The sequence below is a fragment of the Myotis nattereri genome (genome assembly GCF_964212035.1).
Source record: "Myotis nattereri genome assembly, chromosome: 11".
NCBI classification, from domain to species: Eukaryota; Metazoa; Chordata; class Mammalia; order Chiroptera; family Vespertilionidae; genus Myotis; species Myotis nattereri.
Window position 1 is genome coordinate 53,182,245 of NC_138086.1, and position 23,247 is coordinate 53,205,491.

The 23,247-nt window shown below is 37.8% G+C and overlaps 1 protein-coding gene across 4 annotated transcripts in view; it reads right to left on the reverse strand.

Annotated features, from left to right (window-relative positions):
- ETV1 (ETS variant transcription factor 1) overlaps positions 1 to 23,247 on the reverse strand; it is a gene marked incomplete at its 5' end in the record, with an annotated part of 86,725 nt that overhangs the window by 34,635 nt on the left and 28,843 nt on the right. For all 4 annotated transcript variants that reach the window (XM_081101918.1, XM_081101916.1, XM_081101917.1 and 1 more), the window contains 2 exons: positions 4,002 to 4,190; positions 6,755 to 6,884. In XM_081101918.1, the coding sequence (XP_080958044.1) occupies positions 4,002 to 4,190; positions 6,755 to 6,884 (319 nt within the window). The remainder of the gene's footprint in view (positions 1 to 4,001; positions 4,191 to 6,754; positions 6,885 to 23,247) is intronic.

Here is a 23,247-nt window from a genome sequence, read left to right on the forward strand (position 1 = left end):
CAGTTACTGAGGAAGCAAAAAAGGAATGACTGTCTTCTCAAGTGGGCAGCGCTCTTAAATCTTCAACTATGTCCTAAAGAATACTATATCTACTGGTAAATAAAACTAGACCATGTAGAGACTAAACCAAGCTTATTTTTAAAAGACCATCTCTTTACTATCAAACAGTAACACAACACATTGGCTTCTAATAACTTCTAATGAAATCTCAAGTTGATCAAGATAAGCATACAATATACAGCAGAGCTCCAAAGATGGAAATAGCGTGGTGCATTGCATAGGTTGAGGATTGGTTGTGCTGTTAGACCCTGAAGAAGTTTGGAGGTCTTAGAAGGAGGCTGAGAGTGAGTCTCTGCTCCTTCCTGCTTGGTAAACTCTATAATGATTGGCTAATCTTGTGCTCGGTCAGTTCCGTGTATCTCATCCATAATATCATTGACCCACCACAAAGATGTGGATTAATTAAAGTTTTAAAAGTGCTCTAAAAATGCCCAGGAGTGCTTAAAAATAACCTACCCAACATTACTATGAGCAAATAGAAGCCTATTAAATAACTCCCTTCTTCCCCCTCACTCCACTAAAAGCATTTTAGAGACTTTAATTTGGAAAGTTAACATTTAATTTTGGTAACGTTAAATGAAAATAAGGTAAAAGCTAAAGAATTACAAAGCAGTTGCTTTAGCATTTCTAAGAAGCCTGAACCCTGGTAAGTACCAGAATCCCACCTACACCTACAGAAAATAAACTTAGAATCCCCGATATTGCAAAAACCATGAGGCTGACTGGCAATGCACTCATTTCCCTTTCCTTGCTTATTTCATTAGTCAAAAAAAAGAAAGAAAGAAAGAAACAGAAATTATCATTAAGAATTGTCAAGGAGTGAATCAGAAAATTGTAACTTGAAGTTAAAATAAGAACCCAGCTCACCCGGGAAGCCTTGAAAGGAAGTTAATAACACTTGTGCTAAAAGCTTTGTAAGGAATCAAGCCATTTATTTTTAGGAATGAACCTGATTCCAGTTGGTACATTCCGAGGACCACGTCTTCTATCACACACATGCTTCATAGGGAGCTAGCTACCAGTTAGTGGTGCCTGGGGATGAAAAGGGGACACATGCTAACTGACTAGCTCAGGGAAGGTCTGCATGGAGGTCTGGCAAACTCAGAGCCGAAAGGGTGGCCCGGAAATAAAACTTTTTAAACTAAAAGCAGTTTATGGTGGGTAGTCATATCATAAGTCGGTATCTTCCCTGACAAAGGTCAATCTTTACCTTAACTAAGCCTGTCTATTGTCTTTTGCATATATGATAACATTCCTTGGGAATGTCAGGGTAACTCTCCTTTTCCAGACCCCTCAGGGCACAACCAATATACCAGGGCCAAGACCATAAATTATCTTTGTTTTATCATGTTCATTGTTGACGTAACTATCCTGAACCCATCTAGGTAAAAGATGTATTGTCTATCGTTTGACTTTTCATCCAATTCCACTCTCCCCTTCTGCTTTGCTTCCTCCCACCTCCCTAGTCTATCACCAGTGGATTTCACGTAACTCACTTGTGTCATCTCTTTTGATTGCAATGTATAAAATAAGATGTAAAACTGCCACTCTCCAAGCATGATCTCAGAGATTTCACTTCCTGGCAATTGTGAACAGTTTGGCTCAAACTCACAAAAATTCTTCATAGGTTCGAATGTTTCTTACGTTGACATGGCATTCTTATGAGCAGCTGACCTACTATAAAGAGAAGGTGACTCAAGAAGCTTCTGGAAGAGTGTGAATAGGTAAGGGCAACATGGTGAGGAACTCTTGGATAAAGGAAAACAGTCTATAACGGGTGGGAAAGAGTGAGAAGAGAGACCAGGCTCCTTCGCAGCGGGTTCAGAAAAAAGAGCCAAAGGGCTGACCTGAAGAGCCGAATGAGCCATGCAAAGAACGCAGGGGGCAGCCCAGAGTGAGGCGAGGTGCCCAGGCTGGAGGGGGCTATTTGGGGAAAGGATCTGTTCCCAGAGAAAAGTTGCCATTTATAACTGAGGGACTGTCATTTGTTGGCTCGAGCCCTCCAAGAAATCCTCCTCAGAAACATACGGCTTCAGAGATTTTCCTGGGATTGGCCAGCTGGTACTGTCCTCAGAACACGATGGGGGGCAGTGGGAAAAGACCCTGAGCTTCCCTCTGGTAGTTCCGGACCGGCTGTTCTCAGTCTCAGGTATTTGACTTCAAGTAGAGAAACTCAAATGGATTTGGCTAAAGCATTTCAAGTTAGGTCACCTGAAAACAGGCACAGTACTTGTTCACGACTCACCTTCCATAGAAATAGCTTTTCTGCACAAAGAGCCAACTCTACAACCTAGAATTCTGGCACGCGTTTGGAGAGCGAGAGACTCAGGTACGAAGAATTCTGGGAAGTCATCAGAAGTGGACAAAATACAACTGGCTTCTTTTTCCCTCTTAGCCCTGCACAATGTGCATCTGTTTAATGGCCCACCCTGCAGTGGGATTTCTTTCATCTGTATTTACGAAACTGTTTACACAGATGCACATACCACTGCGCTCTGACAAGGTCTCAAGTCTATCGGGTGAGAAGGCAAAGATCACTGGGAGCATTTGGTAACGAAAGCAAGAGAGGGCTGCGTGATGGAAACAAAGGTAGAAACGATGCGTTTCGCATTGGAAAGAATGCTTTCATCGTAGCCCTTCACACCAACAGAGTTTGACTGAATGTGAGACTGAGTTGGTTTAAATAACCTAGAAAAAGCAGATCTGAGTAGTCCCTTCTTTTCAGCGCGTTGCACATCTGCTGATACAGAGGATGACTTTGGCTGAGTTATTTTCCTAATGGTGTCAGAGCCAGTTTGTCCTGGCTTATTATTACATTTTCAGAAATTCTGTAAGTCAATTGTTAAAGACAGCCATTATGAAGAAACTTATGTAAATTTATATTTTTTTAAAAAATTACATTACAAAGGCTATTCATATTCAAACCTCATCACTCCCTAATTAATAGTGTTACTATTAATTTTGTTCTTGAGGTTATGACTAGAGTATCTATATGGTAGAAATACTATAAAATGGAGTGCTACTGCGCCTCTCTTTCCAATTCTACAGCCAAGGTTGTCATATTGATAGCTTGCAGTCAGCCATGGGGGGATATTTGTATCAAATGCCTACAGATCAGGTCTTTTGGGTTTTCTCCCATAGAGCCTGTTGTTCAATATTTACCAGCATACCACTGGCTCTATACAAGTACAAGGTAGAAGGGGAAGGAAAAATGAAGTACATAATCAACCTGTGTTTTAAGTTGTATTAAGACCTTTAAAAGTCTCCTAACGTTTTATTCAAATGTAAATTTCCTCATCTCTAGGAGTCAGGAATAATCTACCACAACATTCTTCCTAGTTCCATGCTCTGGTCCTTGCTTTCTCCTTTCTAAGTAATAATAATTTGACCTCTATCTCTTTAACTTTACATTCTCAGTGTCCAGGGTCATGTGTCTGCTGGCATTAAATATTCATAATATGGAAAGTATGGAAAATGATTTAATCAAATAAGTTCTGCTCTGCAAAACTGTGTACAGCTACGCTATCCAAACTAAGGTAAAGAACCTAATTCCATAAGCCACCTACTAAAATTAGTCTCCCAACTTTATAGAACAAGTACACACATATGCTCATAAAAAAAATGCCATGATCTGATTTAAAGTGTAAGTGAAGCAATTTAATTCAGGCAAAGCAAAGGGGAGGTGTTCAAATGTCAGTACATAGATTAATTTCCCATCTTAGCAACAAATTTAAATATTTATAAAAGGACTCTTTATAAGTGACCTTCTTCACAAATTATTTATAACTATAGAGAGGCAAGCTCTTTCTAAAAATATTTTGCCCAGATGCGCAAAATTTATATGTTCACCCTAAATCTACTATAGGTCTTAGGAATTGGTAACAGAGGCTCTTCCACGAATACTAAAAACAATTTTGACAAAAACAGTATTTGCAATATACCTGTGATCCATGGGGTATCTGCTGTCTTGCATGGACTGTGATGGAGGGAGGTGAGCTGGGAAGGCGTGGTCAGGTTTTGGAGTGTGAGTTGAGTTTGGAGATGCATGATGTAGTGGGGACACTGGAGTGCTGGATGGGGTCGGGGGGTTGGAGGGCCTCATTCCCACTTGTGGCTTCTGATCATAGGCACTATCCAAGGCATAAGAAAAAAAAGAGAAAATATTTGTTTCTTTGGAGAACTTTAAAAAAAATTCTAACCTAAGGAAACAACAAAACATTTTAGGTGTAAGTCATAAAGGAGTTAGAATTTCATGTCTTTTGGTGTTTGTAATTCTAGAACATGTAATCTTCAAAACTGGAACACACTTTAACAGAAAACAGAATAAGTAATAAATTGGTAACAGCATACATATAAAATGTATATGTTTAATATATATAAAAACAACTTAATATGAGGAAAAGCACTATCTATGAAAGCAGTGGCATAATTTCCATCTATTTTTGATATGTCTCTTGGAGCAAGTTTCATAGATCTTTTCAACTTCATTAAATTACCCTGATATTATAATTCTTCTATATTACATTAGATTTCAGAACAAGAACATCAGTTTAATAAGATGGAGACCATACCTGGCTTGACTTTATTTGTGGTAGAATTTTAAGAAGGCAATGCTTTGGCTTATTTTCATTTTTTATATAAAATAAATGATGCTTGCTATTAACTTCCTCATATGGGATAATAAAGATTAATGGAGCAAATTAAAATCTCTCTGATATATTTAAACTTTCTTAGAGTATAAGAACAAAAGGATGTTCTTAGGAATAACATTCTATTGTCATAATCTAAATTCTAAACACTTGCAAAGGAATAAAATGAGTAAGCTTGTTTATGAATTTCAGTTGCTTTTCCTAGGTATGCCTTTCAAGGATGTGATCTAACTAATTTTTGTGATCTAAAAATATTTTACTAAAAACAAATTTTACTTATATTTCCAAATTAAGAAGATATTTCCAGGTTAAAATACTGTATTTCCTTGTAACAAAAAGAATTCATCAATACATATTTTTATTTTAAAACAAAAACATTTCTTTTAGCATTGATTTATGAAATAATTTATTCTGTTGCTTCATCTATACAAGAGAATTACAACCAAATGTAAAAATACTTTTCAGAAGCGAAGTTGTATATGCTGTTTAAGTCTGTACTTGCCTAAAAGTACAGCTAATGGTACTCACCATGTTCGGTTCTGCTTGTTTTCTTTACCAATATTTCTAAATGAGAATCTACTTTTATAAAATCACCTAACTCTTTCCCATGTAAAAAGAAAAAAATGATATCTCCTTTGTTCTAGGATATTACTTTTCCCCCATGAAATGTTATATTTACAGTTTGTATATAGAAGGAAGTACCAGAATTTAATCCATAGATCCCTGTGGGAATTATTGGTCCCCAGGAAGAACCTCAAAATAGTCAGGCAGTTCCTCTACTGTTGATTTAAGGATATTAAGCAGTGGTTATTTCATAGGCACACTTTTGATCAATGCTGAAATTCAATGACAATTCTGTATCTTTTGGGCTCATTAATTAAACATTCTTCAATATGTTAAATAATTATTCTGTGAATACATAACACTCTTGAAAAAATGTAAACATGAGAAACACTATAAAATGAAACTCGGATCAATACTGTTTTATCTAAACTGAGTATGCTTCAATAGTTAGCTTCAACGGGACATCTTTTTTATAACAGCTTTGTAGTTTTAATTGAACTGGTTCATTATTTCAGGCTCTGGTAACTCCTAGAAAAGCATATATAAAAGACAAGTTTGAGTGTGCAAGCATAAATAGTAATAGAATATGTAAGCATTGGTCAGCTGCTGAGCGATTACACAAATCTAAGTTTCTTGAATCTTACATACCCTGGTATAGAGTATAAGTAGTAAACATATAAGAAAATGTAAGATCCACTTAGATCATAACGTATTATGAACTTGAATCAACCTAACTTATAAAACTGCAAATATTTATAATTATTTTTTAAGTCTCCAGCCTAACTCCTTTTAAGAACCAAGTTTCTACTATAATTGAGAGTAATAATACTCCATACACAGAGCCAAACTTCTTCCTTATGCAATTAGAGGCCAATGTGAAAAGTAGCAGAATGCAATTTACTGTGAAGGGTTTTTAATGAACATGTATGTTATCAAATTTTCTAACAAATGAACAATGTACTTTTATTGCTCCACCCTTTATTATCATCAGAAGGAACAACTGGCTTTTTAATAGATAATAGCCTCTGCGAGGCCTTATAAAATTCTAACTTTATTACAATTGTCCATAAACACATCTTATAGATCATCTGCAAAGCCTGTCAGATAACTAATGTACTGCGGAGACATGCCAAATGTTTCTTTTCTTTCTACAAACTCTAAAGTGCATAATGCACTCATTCTAATAAGAACTTTCAATAGCTGCTTAGGCCAAGTAAGACCCTCTTTTCCCACCCAGGATACATCACTGAGTAGGAAAAGCAACCAATAATGTGGATGAAAATTATTGCTAAAAAATTATTCTAAAAGTGTGTGACTGGATGGTAAATGGTTTTTTGGTGTTCTTCTAAACACATTACTTAATTAGCTTGTTATATGCTGACGAGATGACTCATAAAAGTTGACTTGAGATTTTATATTAGGTTCTGGACTTTTTGTTTTGATAAGAACCACCATCCTATATATACACCTGATTGCTTTACCTGACATTGTACAGGCACTTTTCTCCATAGCTGAATTTAAAGGGGTGTTCTTGACTGCAGGCTGAGCCGAGTTCTGAACATGGACTGTGGGGTTCTTTCTTGATTTTCAGTGGTAGGCCATGAAAAGCCACTAGAAAACAAAACAAAACAAAAATACAAAAATGAAATGCAGTTAAGAATTAAGTGTATTAACCTGCTCTACTTCTCTTGGTTAAAATGTCACTAACATTACATATTAACTGCCCTAGAAAAGAAAAATCACATTTCATTAATTTCACCGAAGAAGATTCTGGAGAATCTCTGTATCCTCCTTTTCTATTTATTGTCTAACAAAATTCATGCTTGAACTCTCCTCACTTTAAGGGAATCACTTGTAATTTGCTTAGCTGATATTAATTTAAAAAGCTCTGCTTTCAGAAAGTATGTTTTGAAAACAGTTCAGGAAGGTTTCCAAGGATTAAAACAGAAAAAAAAAAATAGGAAGGAATTAACTGAAGACTGGAACATAAAAAAATACGAAAGAATTAACGGAAGACTGAAACATAATTTTAAGCATTATTGAAAGGAAAATAGCTCAAATCCATCATTAGTAATGGGTTAGTAGAATGGCAACTATGAGAAAGAAAATTTAGGTGCAGGTCCACTGGAAACTGGTGATAATTGGAGCAAAAATCTCCACATCTTTGAAGGGAATGCTCATCTGTAAAATAGAGATAAAGTGTCTGCCTATCTACTTACCAGAATTGTGAGGATGACATATGAAAGATATGTGACAGTTATTTGGCATTTGTAATCCACCATAAAACAATTATTCTCTATCACGTTTTCTCTTTCTTCATACGACAACATATGGCGATGCTTATATTCATTGTTTTATACAAATACAAAGATCACATAAAATATGAAGGCTAGCAGACATGTATATTTGAAGGAAACCATAGCTTTAAAAACAATTCTTAACACTACATATTTTTTATTCTTTTATATGAAATATTAAAATTACCTATGAGAGATCCTGTCAGACAACTGAAGTTTTAGTATACGTGGAAAATTGGTAAAAAGAGAAAACATAGACATGAGAATGGAAAGGGCACCTGTTGCAGTGCTGGAAATATTTTATATCTTGCTCTGTATGGTGCTTATTTGATAATATACATCTGCAAAATCACAATAAATGCATATCTCAACAAAAAGCTTAAAAATGTGAGGGACATCAAGCAATGCTATACAAATGAAGCTATTTCAATGCGCCTGGCTTCCTGTTTCAGCAGACACCTGAGAATGTGCTTCAATGCACAAGATAAATAATTCCTGATGAGGAAAGGGAGGAATGACAAGTTTGGGGCACCATCAGGAGTGGTTGCTAGCATGCCAGTAGCCTCCTATCAAAATGCCCAATAGTATCAAACTAGAAGCGTCTTGGTGGTGATCATCCCACTGTCTGTCTTGAGCTCTAGGGCTTTCAGAAGCTTTCAGGCACCTCCTGAATTGACTTTAGAAGAAAGGATATAAAGATTCCCCGCTTGCTGCACCCCCCTCCCCGCCACCACCAAGTGCTATCAGAGGCAAGTTGATACATACACTCAGAATTCCAAATCAGGCCAACAATCTAATTACCCAGGTAACACATAAAAAAAAAAACCCAAATAACGCAAAACAGAGATTTCCAGCCTCCATATTATAGGTTGAATTGTATTCCCCTAAAAATTCATATACTGAAGTCCTAACCCTAGTACCGCACCTGTGCCCTTATTAGGTAGATAAATGAAGATGAGGTCATTAGGGTGAGATCTAATCCAATACGATCAATGTCCTTACAAAAAGGGGGAATTAGGATACAGACACACTCACAGGAGGACACCATATGAAGATGAAGGCGGAGTTCAGAGACTGATGCTTCTCCAAGCCAAGGCCAAGAGATTGCCAGCAAACCACCACGAGCTAGGAGAAAGGTCCAGAATAGACTCTCCCACAGCACCCAGAACCCTGCCCACACCTCCACCTCAGACTTCTCGCCTCTAGAACTCTGAAACAATACACGGGTGTTGTTTAAGCCACCCAGTTGGTGGTAGTTTGTTATGGCAGCCCTAGCAAACTAATGTACCATTCCCAGAAATTCTGATTCACCGAAGCTAGGATATATATCAGGCTTCTGTATGTTATAAAATTTCTAGGCGATCGTCATAACTGGGTTAACTTCAAACCCATTGTGATACTCGACACCACCTGGATCCAGTGTGAGCGGCACTGAAATGGGTCCAGTACTTGAAAAGACTTAAACAAAAACAAAAACAATGTCTTCCTTTTCGTTAGATGCCAACACTCAAGAATTCTCACAGGTTCTCTACTTCCGGAACTTGAGGGTTTCCCTACCCTCTGGATAACACATTCAACGTGTGTGGGCCTCTTAATCATTGTGGGCTCTTGGAACTGTGATTCTATTTTTCTAATCGTAAGCCAAAGAAGTAATCCAATGAATCTGAGTTGGCTAGGATTTTTTTTTTAATTGCTGCGTGTGAGAAAAACAAAGAGAAGCTACCCTAAAGAACTTCAACATTTTACACAAGGACCACATGCTGCTTTACTGTCCTCATTGTCACTTTCCTGCTCCCTGGAGAGTCTATATCACAAAAGTGACTTATTTATTCTTAAATCAGGGTAGTATAGAGACTCCCACGAAAGGGGGCCGAGCTGAGTGTGTGTTGGGTATTTCATCACGGGCCTGAGAGCCTGAGCGTCTGCTAACAGGCAGTTTTCCAGCTCACTGGCACGGGCACAGGCAAAGCAGCATATTCATTTTGTGCAATTTGCTTTACCTTGCCACATGGAGTTGGTGCATGTAAAAGGCTGTTAAGTACTAAATTATTCCTTATCAAATCACCATCATCTGGAGTCATGATCAACACTAATTAAATTAACTTGCGCTGAACACGGCTCCAGCCTGCTGCCGAGGCTGCTAGACATTTCATTTCGCTTACTGTGCCGTCCGTGCTGGGTCTGGAACACAGAGCCCCCGGCATCTGCATTGTTTGTAGTCTTAATTAAAGTGAATCATTCCTCCTTCAAGTGTATCAAATCAAGGGAGTTAACTCCTTCATTTCATTGACAAAGAAGTGACGGTTCAAAGGGATGTTCCATTACGTCTGGATCCCTGACTTCAGACTGTTCAGAATCATTTCGGCAGCTTTCCTCAGGCATCCCTCAAACATGTTTCCAAGCAAACTTGAATGACCCACAACTCCTCTGGCCGGCGAGATCTTTACGAGAAAGAAGCAGAAAGAGCACTGGAGAGCTAGCTGCCTCTTGCATTTCCCTTTGATGGCTGCTGGACCTTTAAAACCACATCTTAAGGCTGACTAGTGATGACTGTGTTCTCCTAATGGTTAAATCTAAGAACTCCAGAATACCAGGGCTTTTAAAAATGCACTTCCAAAATAAACTTAACCACTTCTTAATTCAAAACGTTTACTTGGGGTTATGGTATTCATCGCAAACTATTTGTTAAATCAGTAAATGTTTCGGTTTTAGATTTATGAACTATGAGGCATCATCTTGCTCCCATTTATTTCCGCTGACATTTTAGGACGCAGGCACAAGCCTGTCCTCATTCCCCCGGAGCAGAGACATGCCCTGCGCTTTCCAAGTGCAACAGTGCTGGTATAGGACCACATCCTTGGTTGCGGCTAGACAGATATTAAATCACATTTAAACACCTAAAAAGACAGATGAAGATCATGTATTTTTAAATTTGCACATAGCAAAATAATTTCCTAAACAAACATGGCGCAAGAGCATTTTTTCGTACCATTACCATTAGAATGAAAACAGACCATGTTTGTTATAGCTGACTGGTTCATGTTTAGCCCAAAGACTAAACAATGAAATCTATGAATCAAATTTTGGTTTATATTTCTTACTGTATTTTTTTTTTTATTTTTTTTTTAGAGAGAGAGGAAGGGAGAGGGACAGAGAGAGAAACATCAATGATAGAGAAACATCATCGATTGGCTGCCTCCTACACGCCCCCTACTGGGAATCGAACCTGCAACCTGGGCATGTGCCCTGACATAGAGTCAAACCCATGACCTCTTGGTTCCTGGGTCTATGCTCAACCACTAGGCAACACCGGCTCAGCTCAGTTTATATTTCTATAGTGAAGTTGATGGATGCCTTGTAAATTTAAGAAAGATAGTATGTCTAACTATGGGTGTTGACTTAATGAACTGTGGTTGAGTTTGGAACTGTGATAGAAAGCAGTGGCTATGATGCTTTAAAAGGAAAAAAAAAAACCCTCAAATTTACATAGTATAACATTTTCAATCATCTTTACCTATTGCATTTTATTCTCATCATTTAAAACAAGGATATTTATTTTCATCTCCCCATTTTGCAAATATCATTAAAGCATTAAGAAACTAAGCTTCATGTCAAACCAAAGACCTAGAACTTACAATGGGTTAAGAATTAAGAACTCTGAGCTTTTGGCTGCAACTCTTGAACCCTTAGCATATAATTCAAATAAACATCCTTATGATTTATTTCTTACATGAACACCACTATAACATTATATCAGATGTTTCTTTATCCCATCCTTTTCTTCATTAATCCATTCATTTGCTATTGGCCCAGATACTGTGCCAGGTACTAGAGGGGGCGGGCAGTGAATATGGAACTACAGAGAGAACACGTAAAGATACAGTCTTACCATCAAGAGCTCACAGAAGTTCAGAGTTTTACTTAGGTTTTTCAAAAAAGAGGTTTTCTCTAAAAAGCATAGAGGCAAGTCTTCTTTAAGTTTGATTAATTTGTATGTATGAATGCATAGTTCTGTATACATGACCTTAATAATACATCCTTGGCACCTGTATCTAAATGCAAACAACTTTGCAGCGCATTTGTTCTTGCTTTTAGGCATTCTGCCTTCTTTCAATTTGTCACTGTGACCAACACCATTTAAAATTTCACACCAGTCAGATTCCACTGAAGGAAATTTGTGGCTATCTAACATCTACAGCCTCCCCTGGACTCCAGTACCTAAATGTCACAAGTGATGGTCCCCTTTTCCATGTGGACAGTGAACGTAAATACAATGATAAGTTTTCTTGGGGCTGACCTTTCACTCTGCTTTCAACTCATCATAAAATTGAAATAGAGTAGCAATTTCTGTGAGTATAAAACAATTATCAAGGGATGAGAAACATACCACATTTTTAATTGCCTCTCTAAATAGAACCAGGTCTCTGAATCAAATCTGTAGGTTTTCTTTGTTTGTTTTTTTAAATCAAATCTAGCTAGGAATACAGAACCTTGCTGGCAGTCTCCTGATTTTGACTTTGAGATGTCTGGTCTGCTTAAAAATTCTGTTTTAGAATAGTCTACTGTACAAGCTTCTAGAACAGAGGTTTGCAAATTACAGCTCAGGGCCAAATCCGGCTTCCCACCTCTCTTGGTAAATGAAGTTTTATTGGAACACTGCCCACCCATTTGTTTAAGGATAGTCTTGGGGCTCTTTGAGTATCAATGGAGTACAGGCAGTCCTCGGGTTCTGTCGGATTCGACATACGTCATTTCATGGTTATGTTACCATCTCCCTTTTATTTATTAAAAAAAAAAAAGTTCCGTCATTTCGACGTACGTACATATGTGCTGTTTTTTATTATTTATTTACCACAAGTAAAGGTCAGGAACTGTTATCTTTCTTTTAAATGTTTTTTACTGTTTCACTTCATTACTGCTGTGTATGTGCGCCATGTGAGTGATGTAGGTGCTTATGTAGGTGGGTTCCCTCTTAGGGCAAGAATCGCGTTACGTCGCCGTAGGAACGGATCTCCCACGTAACCTGAGGACCTACTGTATATGTGACAGAAATTCTGTGCCAGTAAAGCCTAAAATACTTATTATCTGACCCTTTGCAGAAGAAACTTTGCTGATCCTTGTAGGTTGTGGTCTAGAATGAAAAAGGAGAAAGAAAACACTGAAGTGGAGGAATGGTAGAGTGACATCTGCTAGTGACAGGGCACAGCTACATTCACTAGCAAAGGACATTTAACTGTGTTTTATTAACTCTTTACTCTGACTCTCAAAAGCTAGTGTGTGGACTTGTGTAGCCAGTCTATGAGGATAGACACAAAAAGATGATGAGAAACATACACAATATTGAGGCTCTAAAACATTACAAATGTATGTGCTTTGAGGAATTTCAAGGCATGTACTTAGAACATGGTTATGTATAATGTGGAGAATTTTTTACACTTGTCTGCAAACTATAACTAAGAAAGTCAAAACAAATCATTCTGTGGACACTGAAGTGCTTATAAAAAATTTTTCACTTGGCTAAAGCAGTGCATTTTTTAAAAAAAATCTCTGTAAAAAGATATAAAAGTAAATGGTATACATAAATTAGATTATTTAAGACCAGATACAAGCATGGCCTGAAAAATGCATGCAGCCTTCCATGTAAATATATGTTGTCAGGAATACACTCTCTAGATGAAAGGCATTCACTTTACGTTAATATCACTTCAATTTCAGGTGATAAATGGAGAGCCGTGACCTCAATTAGTACTCAGTTAAATTCCGGAAGCAAAGGGGAAGGCTTGTTTACAAATAAGAACAATCGTGTCACATCCTCTTCCAAGACACAAAAAAAGGAGCACGCACGGCTGCTGCCTCTATCAGAGCCGCTCACAGGTCCTTTTCCAGTACATTTACCTCTTCTAAGCCTCCCCACCCCCACTGCACACACACCACTCACACATGCACACACCCAACATCCATTACTAAAGGGCCTAATCTCAGCCATCAGCAGAGTGCCTTTATGGGGCCATTAAACCATTTCTCTTGTTTACAGTGCCTGAAGAAAGATGTGAATTATGTCTGTGACAAAACAAGCGATAACATTTCTAAACTGCTATCAAAATGCAAACTGAAACACATGCAAGGCCAGAGACCCTGATTCAAGTTTTCGCGATTTCCCATTATTTAAGCATCTGGAAATACATTCGCCAATACTATTTCTGAGACAAATGTAGACCCTAGCACCGCAAGTTGATATTTATTTTTTCCTTAAATAATATTATGCAAGTAGGGCATTTAGAATATAATCATGTTTTTAAAGGACTGTTATCAGTTGGGATAAATACCATGCCTGGTTTGCCCTTTGATGTTATGCTGGCAACACATTATAGGCAGTCATCGCAAAGGCAGACTAAGGGAGGCTCTCCCCTTGTAGTGAACCTCTGAATTTTTGTATTGAAGAGGACATTAGAAATGAACAAGTTTTAGGGGCTGAGTTAGGTACACAGGAGCCTTTGTACTAAAGGAGTCAAAAGTGAAAGCCTGAAGGCTAAAAAGATAGAAAGGAAAAGCTACTTTTATCAGAAGGGAGTCATCCACCCACCCCTACACCTTGCTTCTGAAAGTAAACACTCAGCATCTGTAAGGAACTTCCTGGGCTGTTGAGAAACCAAAACCGAGTGTCGGAGAAATCATGCATTTCTCAGAAGAGGATATCAATTTTTTTTTTTCTGATGCCAAATTCCTATCAGTAATAGCAGATGCACACTCTATGCGGGGACTCCTGAACAGTCTTGCCAGGGGCATGCCTGAATGAAGGTGGGGGCGGGGAGAGCTTGAAAAAGTCTGAGGTCAGCCCACGCGGCACAGCCCCATTCAGGACCAGGTGTCCACAGACTGGGATGCCAGGGCGGAGGACACACTGAAATCAGAAGCCAGGACTCCTTACAGTCCAGAGTCAAGCCTCCTGGTTACGTTACAGCCTCACCAGACAGTTATTTCTTAAAAGTACACGTAATAATTCAACTTTCTCTACACTGCAAAGGACCATGATGCCCCCTTAATAGGCAGAATGGACCAGGAAGACAAAGGTTGGGCCTTTCTTCTCTTTAAAAATAGTGGTGCTTTAAAATACCAACGGCATACTTCAGAGATCTAGAACGAACTCTCCAAAAATTCATCTGGAATAAAAAAAGACCCCGAATAGCTGCAGCAATCCTGAAAAAGAACAAAGTAGGTGGGATCTCAATACCAGATATCAAGTTGTATTACAAAGCCACTGTTCTCAAAACTGCCTGGTACTGGCACAAGAATAGGCATATAGATCAATGGAATAGAATAGAGAGCCCAGAAATCGGCCCGAACCAATATGCTCAATTAATATTTGACAAAGGAGGCAAGAACATACAATGGAGCCAAGATAGTCTCTTCAATAAATGGTGTTGGGAAAATTGGACAGATATATGCAAGAAAATGAAACTAGACCACCAACTTACACCATACACAAAAATAAACTCAAAATGGATAAAGGACTTAAATGTACGACAGGAAACCATAAAAATTCTAGAAGAATCCAAAGGCAACAAAATCTCAGACATATGCCGAAGCAATTTCTTCACTGACACAGCTCCTAGGGCACTTGAAACTAAAGAGAAAATAAACAAATGGGACTTCATCAAAATAAAAAGCTTCTGCACAGCAAAAGAAACCATCAACAAAACAACAAGAAAACCCACTGTGTGGGAAAACATATTTGCCAATGTCATATCTGATAAGGGCCTAATCTCCAAAATTTATAGGGAACTCATACAACTCAACAAAAGGAAGATAAACAATCCAATCAAAAAGTGGGCAAAGGACCTAAATAGACACCTTTCAAAAGAGGACATTCAGAAAGCCAAGAGACACATGAAAACATGCTCAAAGTCACTAATCATCCGAGAGATGCAAATCAAAACAACAATGAGGTATCATCTCACACCTGTCAGACTGGCTATCATCAACAAATCAACAAACGACAAGTGCTGGAGAGGATGTGGAGAAAAAGGATCACTTGTGCACTGCTGGTGGGAATGCAGACTGGTGCAGCCACTATGGAAGACAGTATGGAGTTTCCTTAAAAAACTGAAAATGGAACTCCCATTTGACCCTGTGATCCCACTTCTAGGAATATATCCCAAGAAACCAGAAACACCAATCAGAAAGGATATATGCACCCCTATGTTCATAGCAGCACAATTCAGCATAGCTAAGATCTGGAAACAGCCTACGTGCCCATCAGTAGATGAATGGATTAGAAAACTGTGGTACATCTACACGATGGAATACTATGCTGCTCTAAAAAGGAAGGAACTCTTACCATTTGCAACGGCATGGATGGAACTGGAGAGCATTATGCTAAGTGAAATAAGCCAGTCAATGAAGGAAAAATACCACATGATCTCACTCATTCATGGATAATAGAGACCATTATAAACTTTTGAACAATAATAGATACAGAGGCAGAGCAGCCTCAAACAGATTGTCAAACTGCAGCAGGAAGGCAGGGGAGGGTTGGGGGGCAGGAGGTAGGGGGGTAAGAGATCAACTAAAGGACTTGTATGCATGCATATAAGCATAACCAATGGACATAAGACACTGGGGGATAGGGGAGGCTAGGGGACTGTCTAGGGCGGGGTGATAAAATGGACACATATGTAATACCCTTTGTAATACTTTAAGCAATAAAAAAAAAAAATAGTGGTGCTAACAACAGTTTGCCAATGTCTCTGATTGGTTCACAGTGTGGTTTGAAATTACTGGTTCAAATAGTTTTAATTAGTTATGATGATTTAAAAATCAGCTCTGAAACACTTTTCTGGTTTTAAAAATCTAAACTTCTGGTTTCTCTAGAAAAATGCAGCAGCACTGAGTCCATTTTCCAGACTGAAGAGCAAGGCAGCAGTTGGCCGAGCCCAGTCCATGATCAGCTACCCCTTTGGTCAGGGCCTGTGTTTTCCTGTTTGCCATAGTCTCCACCATCCCCAGTTCACGCCTCATTATCTCCTGCAATAAATTCACTTCTCTCGTGTATATGCTTGGAATGAGTGTTGACCCCTCATCTAACACAGCTAAGAAATCATTAGGAGTGTGTTTCCACATGTGAACATGTATGTCTACAGTAGGGAGTATGTACACACACACACACACACACACACACACACAATCTCTAGTCAGAAAAAATAAATGTTACCAAACTCACATTACACTGTGGTACAGATACTCGAGTACTCATTCTTGGGCAACAAGGCATAGTGGCAAAGCTGGCAGCCACTTAGATCGGCCTGGTTTCTCATCTTTCTACTGCCACTCACCAGCTGTAAGACTGGGGGAGCCACTCAGCCTCTCTCTGCGTTTCAGTTTCATCTATAAACTGAGGTTGATAATAGCTCCTGCCTCCTGATAGGATTAAATGAGACACTATTGTGTGGTATGTAGTAAGTGCTCAAAAATCTAGCTCTTGGTTACCACTCAAACCCAAAATCTTCAGGCTTTACAGCTAAAGAGAGCAGGTAGATCATCCAGAAAAGAGAGTAGACAAGAGCATGGATACCGAATCTTGACTCTGCTACTTGCTAGCTAAAGGACTTCTGGTAAATTAGGTCACTGGTGTGATTTAGTTTTTCCCACGTAATATGAGGCTTATCACCCAGATCTTCCTCATGGGGTTTGTGTGAGAATTAAATAAGGTAATTCACATCAGAACTTAGAATAGTCCCTGGCACATGGTAAGTACTCAGTAAATGTTAGTTATTACCATTATTCATCCAACCACATCCTTTCACAAAAGGTAAACTGAGGCTCAAGGAAGTAAAGTGACTTATGATAGTAGCAGGACTTCCAGTCATCAGACTGTTAGTTCACGTCTGTTTATTTCATCTTGCTCTCAATATATCTTTATGTCTGTCAACTACACATTAAGAGCAAAAAATTTACCCTAGCCTGTTTGGCTCAGGGATAGAGTGTCAGCCTGCGGACTGAAGAGCCCCGGGTTCAACACTGGTCAAGGGCATATACGTTGGTTGCAGACTCCTCCTCGGCCCAGACCTTGGTCAGGGTTCGTGTAGGAGGCAACCAATCGATGTATTTCTCTCACATCAATATTTCTGTCTTTCCCTTTCTCTTCCACTCACTCTAAAAATCAGTAGAAAAATATCCTTGGGTGAAGATTAAAAAAAAAAAATTACACAAGAAGAAGAATCTGTAGGTAAACAGGTCTGGTAGAATGACCACTGGATTGGGAGTAAATTAACCTTTACCTAGTTCCTACCCCAACCCTAACTAGCTGTGTGATCATGGGCAAGCAGTGCAACCTCTCTGGGCTACCATCCCTAAACTATAAAATGAAGGCATTAGACTAAGCAATCTTTCCTTATAGCTCTAAAATTTAATGTCTGGATCTAAGTACCAGCCAACTTACTAGTATGTCAGAGAGGAGAAAAGTGGAAAGAGCTAATATAAGAATGTAGAGGGCATAACATTCTGAGGCCATACTGAGCTCTATGCCTCTCAATAACAGCGGAGGGCATTACTGCATTTTAGCAAACAGTGGTCGCTGAAATTTACAATAATGAGCCTTAATCATCATGAAAAAGCAAAATTGGGTATAAGCTACTGTATTCAAGAAGGGAGGGTACCTAATGCACATTAGAAAGGTGTACATGCAATATGGTGAACATTTAAACACATTTGGTGCAATAAAGGTGTTCCAGGGACCACCTACTTCCCAGCTGAGGGCAGAAAGTAATGTTCTAGCAATAAAACAAAAAGCAGAATGAAAGAGAGTTATTTCCTCATTTTAAAAGCATCGCACAAACCATTAATTGAAAAATAAAGAAACCAAGGACAGAATGCGTTGATTCATTCCTCTAAATTTTAAAGCCCAATCCTACTATCATAGTACTTCAGCATTTGTGGTACTAAACGATCCTCGTCTTCACAGTCTAATTGCTAGAAGAAAGTGCTCTGGGAGGAAACTGGTTCTTCCATCTGGAAAAGGTTAAGAACAGGGAAAGAAAGGCCTAATGTATGAACAATCCAAATCTAATCAGTTTTGCATTTTGCATTGGCTTCAAATCAGATCTTCCTACCCCTACTGGTCCAGTAGATGGAAAGCAGCACGACACTGTTTTTTTGGAAACGAATTCTGTACAGTGAGCCCAAACATACAGTACTTCATATCCAACTGGCAGGAATAAGCCCTGAACAAGCTGCAGCTATGTGGGAAACAGACCTAGTAAATCGAAATGAAGTCTGAGTCAAGATGCCCACCCAAACCTACACCTTTCAAAAACTGCTCTACTTAATAAATTACCTACTTGTGACTTTTATGAATATGGAAAACACCTTTCCTGCAGAAGTTATTCCACTTCGCTTTAATATAAATAGACTTTGTAGCTCTATAAAATTACAAAAATAAATATTGCTTCTCTGCCTAGTGATTCTGTTAATTTCTTTCAAATAATGGACAACACTTTTTGGAAAAGACATCAAAGTAACTATTATTATTCCCAGCTGAGGAGGGGCTGGAAGATCCCATCACTATCTGGTGTTTCTCAGTCTAACTCGAAGAAGTTCTGAGGAATGCTATGATGGGGGGCAGGGAGGAAGGACAGGGGCGCAGAATACTGAGACACCAAGGTGCTCAGTCGACATACTGTGTCATCATGTAGACAGTCCTTTCCATAGTTAGAACATGCTAAAAGTGGGCTTCCCCTGCCTCCTCCAACTGTCTAGCTAGAACAAACCCCAGAGCTCTATCCTCTCTACACATCTGTATGGATCGCTAACAAATGGTTCAGAAAAATAAGTGGTAAAAATATTATTTGAAATCCCCTGACATAAGAAAAGAAGGCAGATAATAGACCATAGAGAAGAGTCAATGATATTTTGGTTACAAGCAGTAAACAATAAATGTGACCTTTAATTTTCCTTCTTTCTTGAATCTCAAACACAGGAGCTCCAACCTAAAGTTTTACATTAGTTACTCTATAGGCCATAGTAAGATTAAAAACTAAATAAATAAAACATGAAACGAAGATAATATTTCATTGTCAAAGAAGAATGCCAATTCTGCCATCACTTTGGAAAAATAATTACTAAAAGGACCAGCAGTTCCTATGATGTATAAATTTAGTCACCAAGAGCAAGTAGGCAAATACATAAGATTTTATGAAATAAAGTATAACCATTTTCTCCAGTATTGTTTTTAAAGCAATGAGCTTTAAAATAAGTAATGTAGATATTTAAGTTTATTTATTCTTGTGAACTTCAGAATTAGAGCAGTATAATTTGAAATTGAGACTGCAGCTCAATGCATTAGCATGATTTTGAAAAGTCTTTAAATAAGCCCAGAAATAAGAGAAATGATTGATACATGGCCTACAGAGTCAATACCACTTTCAGAACAACTGAAACTCCAAACCTACCTACCACACTCACAATTCTAATAAAACCTTATTGTTCCATTTCTTCAAATGTTTATGCTTTGCTTATTTTAATATTTACCCCTGAATAGGATTGTTCAGTGCTGATTTAGTGAATCTGTACTGCTTGAAAAATTCTATTTTCTTCAAATTAGTGAATCCTGACTTTTGATTCAACATGTCAACATACCTTTTTTTCTAGCCTGTATATGAAAAGAGCCTATAATTTGCATGGTCTTAAATTGACCACTTTAGCACCAAAATGACACCTAGCATCAATAGGAAGCAACACCTGCAGGGCTAAAGTCACCTGTAGCATTCCAAGTCATTCTACTGAAGACACCATTGAGCCAATTCAGACTTTATTAGCCTCTTGGCTCCTTGTTCAAAAAGAAGCCATTGGTAGACAATCAAAGTTGAAAATATGTTCTTAATACCAGAGCTAGAAAAGTTTGCCCCAAAAAAGAAAGCCAGCTGGCTAGGCAAAAAAAAAAAAAAAAAATAGTGCCTTTCAGTAAATGCCAATAAAACTTTACATGCTGCCAAAATAACAAAGACAGAGTAATTACAAAGGAAACTTTGAAATTTTCCTGACAATAAACACCTTCTTAAAAAGAAATTATCTGTCACCTGGCCTCAATTGTTATAGCTGTTAAAACTAGCTAGGGTAAATGCTGCAGACACATTTTATTGAAACCAACTACTAATCTGACATAACATTTTTATAATTTCTTCCCCAAAATAAATGTATAGATTTTTCTTTAAAAATGGCTTGTAATCTTTAATATAATGTACTTTAGAGCAGTTTCCACAAGGAATTACTGCTCTAACAGAAAAACTTTTAGCGAAAGTATTTTGCTTGTCTTGAAAAATAGTCATCTAACTCTATTAGATTAAAAATTCCTTCAAAGGAAAAGGGACATGCATGAGATATAAAAGTAAAACAAAACAAAACAAAAAAACCCACTATGACTTGAGAGCCACATTTTTAATCCCAAAATAGCCTTTGTGGAGAAAAAAAAAAGCCATCGTTATTATGTGGAAACATTTTTAAAAGTGCACTATTCTTCATACAGCAGACAATATTGATGTTGGCCAAAATCTCTTATGAAAATCCATGAGCCTTTCTTAAAAAGTAAGACTCATAGCTAAGTAACAGTGTTTGCGTCCTAAACTGTTACAATACCACCAACACACTGCCAGATACAAGCCAACCGTTCTGTCATTTCTTAACAATAAACACTGACTTAAAAACATCGATAGCACAAGAATATCAGAATGATGAAGCATAAAACATCTCTTCTGACACAAGCCCCGCCTTCACCAATAAAACAAGAAGCAAACGAGCTGAACACTGACAACGAAAACCAGCCAAGAAAGCCCTGGACAAGCTTAACCAAGGCCATGAAATAAACAGTCAAGAGATACCATGTCAGATACATTACAGAAGGAACTGATTTTCCTGTGTGTGTCCTAGGAAGCCAATGTAAATGATCGGTGTGTACATATCACATTTCCATAGCTAAAAGACACAATCCCAAGGATTATGTCTAGAATTATATTAGCATTTTTAAAGTAATTGTATGATTTCTTAACATACTCATGTTTAATAAATTATTTCCTTTATAAACCTTTTTTTTTTTAAATGTGTACTCTGTACAGGAACACATCTTCAATTTTTCATTGGCATAACAGTGGGAATTATGAATAGCAAATAAACCAAGTCAGATTGCAGCATTTCATAAGGAGTTGAAGAGATTATTCTTGTCTACCGTTAACATCCTTTTACAACGAGCAGCTATTGAGAAGGACTTTAATCATGGAAGTACATACAACCTGTTAAATCTGACTTCTAGACCCTGCAGCCCAAATTGTTTTAAGACATTCAAACGAAGTTGCAATTCTATCTGACCTAGTTGATATGATATAGGGATATATAATTGTTAGAATATCTGAAAAGAAAGAAAAATCAAGTATGATGCAAGTATTCATTAGTTATATACACTTGTAAACTCTTTCTCCATTTTCATCCTATTTACAATATTCCAGAAGGGTTTCTTAAATGTGTAGAAAATTATCCTTAAATTTTAATTACGCATTACAGTTTTGATAAAACATCATAGCTGCTAGTTCAAAGGATGTCTGTTTGTTCTGTTTTTTGTTTTGTTTTGTCTTTTCCTACTCCATAGCCTTCCTACTGCACTGTCCCACCAGGGCATCCTTGAAACTACATTCCAGGGAAAAGCTCCATAGTAAGATCATTCAGCTCCTCCAGGAACCAGGCGGGCCCTGCCTGCGAGGAACCAAGACACTCACCAGTTACTAAATTTGGCTCCACAGCAATAGTATCATGGCAACATTCCAATGTATATTTTTTTACTTCAACTTGCTAACTGCAAATAAGGGGAAATTAGATTACCACATTAAACATAAAATGTAGAGCACAACTAGATAGCAGTGCTGTACAGGTGTTATTGGAAATAGAAAATTGCAGCACGGAGGCAATAATATTTGAAGTTATAATTTTTTTTTTATATCTATCTTAGAGCATTTCGTGGTAACATCAAAATACAAATCAAATCATAGTAACTAATCATAACTAACCAATAAAAGTGTTTAATGAATTCTTTCCTTCCCCTCCCCAGGCCTTCCCAGCACTATTGTCTTTCCAGGGGCTATGCATTTATGCATACAAGTCCATTGATTAATCTCTTCCTGCAAACCCCCACCTCCTTTCCTCTGAAATATGGCAGTCTGTTGCATGTTTCGATATCTCTAGATCTTTTTTGTTCTTCAGTTTATTTTGTTTATTAGATTCACATATAAGTGAGATCATGTGATACATTTACTTCTTTCTCAATCTAAAGTACATATTTAAATTTAATCTCTTGAGACTCTTGGATGTTAACAGCATGTCCATATAAATGCACAGATATTACAATGGCTGTTATAAATTACAGATTATACAGGAATAATCATTTATCAATAACTTCGTGACCAAAGAGGATGATACACAATGATGGCAAACAGCATTGTTTCAAGCCCCTTAATGGTTTACCAACACAACACACTGTAGGAAACTCGGCTGTAAAATGGATTTCTTTTTTCTATTTCCATTTTATTTTATAGTCTAAAATATAATCTAATTCTTTAGAACACAGAGCCCTGACAATGCATTACCTATAACTCCAGGTGTAAGGTGACTACTAGGTGTGTCAAATACTGTAGCTAGCT